The 2,720-nt window shown below is 58.2% G+C and overlaps 1 protein-coding gene across 1 annotated transcript in view; it reads left to right on the top strand.

Moving 5' to 3' along the window:
* The window catches only part of TOX2 (TOX high mobility group box family member 2), a 102,335-nt gene that overhangs the window by 95,813 nt on the left and 3,802 nt on the right, over positions 1 to 2,720 (top strand). Inside the window, exons 6-8 of the mRNA XM_011369411.2 lie at positions 61 to 288; positions 756 to 836; positions 1,659 to 2,054. Of these exons, the coding sequence (XP_011367713.2) occupies positions 61 to 288; positions 756 to 836; positions 1,659 to 2,054 (705 nt within the window). The remainder of the gene's footprint in view (positions 1 to 60; positions 289 to 755; positions 837 to 1,658; positions 2,055 to 2,720) is intronic.

Here is a 2,720-nt window from a genome sequence, read left to right as displayed (position 1 = left end):
AGCTCTGCCTGGAGGAGGCCCTGGGCTTTTCAGATTTTCTGACTCCTCCCACCTGGGCAGATGTCAGGAGAGAAGAGACCCTCAACTGACCCAGGAAAAAAGGCCAAGAACCCAAAGAAGAAGAAGAAGAAGGACCCCAATGAGCCGCAGAAGCCAGTGTCGGCCTACGCCCTTTTCTTCAGAGACACTCAGGCCGCCATCAAGGGACAGAACCCCAGCGCCACCTTCGGGGATGTGTCCAAAATTGTGGCCTCCATGTGGGACAGCCTGGGAGAGGAACAGAAGCAGGTGAGTCTCCGTCCCTTTTCGGGCCATCCCCTGGGGCTTTGAGGTCCTGGAGACAATGACGGACTCGGAGGGTGTGGACCTGGGCCCAGCCTCTGGAACTAAAGGCTCCCGCAGAGGTCTTTATGGGGCTCAGTGTGCCCATCTGCAAGCTGAGAAGTGAGGTCCCTTCCAGTTCTGTCTTCCAACTGTGCTCACTAGCATCCTAACCGTCTGGGCCTCTGCTCCCTCATGTCATACAAGAGCATCCCCGTTTATCTTGTCTTTCCAACTCTCAAAGTCTGGGGTTTAGACTAGAGCTTTCGTATCCCACTGACCATATGCCTGAGTCCCCCATCAAGGGCCTCCAGGGGGAACAGGGAGCAGAACTAGGTCACAGGCAAATGCAGCGAATGGCAGCTCCCAGTTATATGACCTTGGGCTGACCGCCTAAGCTCTCCGCAATGCTGCCCATATCTTGGGTCTTTCAGGCCTACAAGAGGAAGACCGAAGCAGCAAAGAAGGAATATCTGAAGGCCCTGGCAGCCTACAGGGCGAGCCTCGTCTCCAAGGTAACACCTGGATCCTAGGCATAGCCCGATAAGAGTGGGGCCACTTGAGGGATGGAGCAGGAACTGAGCCCAGGGGATGGTCAACACCATAGGTCTTGGAAAGGATGGATGGATACAGCCACTGTGGTCCCTTCTCCAGGGCACCCACTGTGTGCCAGGCGCACGCTGGCCACTTTATATGCATCATATTTCATTCAGTGCTTCCAACAAGAACCGAGGACTCAGAGGAGTTAAGCAACTTGCCTGACATTATCCAGCATGTTAGCTGGCTGCAGTAGGATGCAAACCCAGTTTTGCTTCTTTTCAAATTTGTGCTTTACCCCTGAGATCTCTCTCTCTGCCTCCTCTGCCAACACCAGCACCGCAGGAGGCTCAGCATGGCACGGACATGTAGTGCAGTTGGAGGAAGGGTGTGTGTGGAAGCTGTTACAGAGGACATGGCATCTGGGTTAGGCCATAAAGGGCCAAGCAAAGAGCGTGCTCCAAACCGAGGGAACAGCACATGCAAAGGCACAGGCACGGAGGAGGAGCGTAAATAGAGGCTGGCCCCTCTGGATGGTGCTGGTGTCACTGGCCAGGCCGAGGACTGTGGGTTCCCCATGGGCACAGGAGCCCCAGGAGTTAAAGCAGGGGGTGGTTGGATGGTCAATGCCAAGTGCACTAAGGACCCTGAATTATCCCTGGTTAGTCCATAGCTCTCTCCCAAGGGGCTAGGGAGCCAGCCAGAGGCCATGTCAATGGGTTGCAGAATGGCCTGGTCTCATGGCCCAAGTTCTGGCTTTTCCATCTTCTCCAGAGTGACTGGTGTCTGTCTCCTTCCAGAGCTCCCCAGACCAGGGCGAGACCAAGAGCACTCAGGTGAACCCGCCGGCCAAGATGCTCCCGCCCAAGCCGCCCATGTACGCCATGCCGGGGCTGGCCTCCTTCCTGACGCCAACGGACCTGCCCGGCTTCCGTGGCGGGGCCTCCCCCGCCAGCCTCGCCCGGACGCTGAGCTCTAAGTCGCTGCTGCCAGGCCTCAGCGCGTCCCCTCCGCCACCACCCTCCTTCCCGCTCAGCCCCTCTCTGCACCAGCAGCTGCCACTGCCCCCCCACGCCCAGAGCGCCCTCCTCAGTCCACCCGTCAGCATGTCCCCAGCCCCCCAGCCTCCCGTCCTGCCCACTCCCATGGCACTCCAGGTGCAGCTGGCTATGAGCCCCTCACCCTCAGGGCCACAGGTAAGTAGGACTGAGTAGAAACCTGCTCTTCTGGGACCCCTTGTGGGGGAAGGGGGTAGCTTAGGGTTGCAGATACCGGCCCTGCCACTCACCAGCTATGTAGCAGCAGCCTAGGTACCTCGCCTCTCTGAGCCTCAGTTACCACCTCAATGAGATGGGTCTGGTACACCTTACCTGCGATGGACTGGCTGCAGCAAACTGTTGACAAGTTGCCAGATTCTTCAGATTCGTGGGGTATTCCAGGCTCTCCTTCTCTCACGCTCAGTCCCCTTCTGCTCTCTAGCCTGAGGGGCTGAAGCCACTGCTGCGGCTTCTGCCAGGTCAGCCCCAGCCCCTGGCTCTGCCCAAACCCTTCGAGGCCTGACCCCACTAATTATTCCACTGACGCAGTGCCAAAACTTGCATAAGGTCATTCAGCACAATAACTTGGTTCTCTAGATTGGGAAAAGCCCCGAAAGCCCCTGACTTAACTAGGACCAGGTCAGATCGGTCAGAAGGTGCCCTACCGGGGCGTAGGAGGAGGCGTTCCCTGCAGAGGCGGAGCGGAGGTTTCGTAGGGGCCGGAGGAAGTGTCTCTGTGAACACCATGGGCACAAACGGTTCCCGTCCTCCCCCCTGTGCCTGAACCGAACACCCCATCCTCTCGCCTGTGCTCACCCACCTGCT

Source organism: Pteropus vampyrus, unplaced genomic scaffold, assembly GCF_000151845.1.
Source record: "Pteropus vampyrus isolate Shadow unplaced genomic scaffold, Pvam_2.0 Scaffold147, whole genome shotgun sequence".
Classification (NCBI taxonomy): domain Eukaryota; kingdom Metazoa; phylum Chordata; class Mammalia; order Chiroptera; family Pteropodidae; genus Pteropus; species Pteropus vampyrus.
This window is presented reverse-complemented; position numbering and strand designations above follow the sequence as displayed.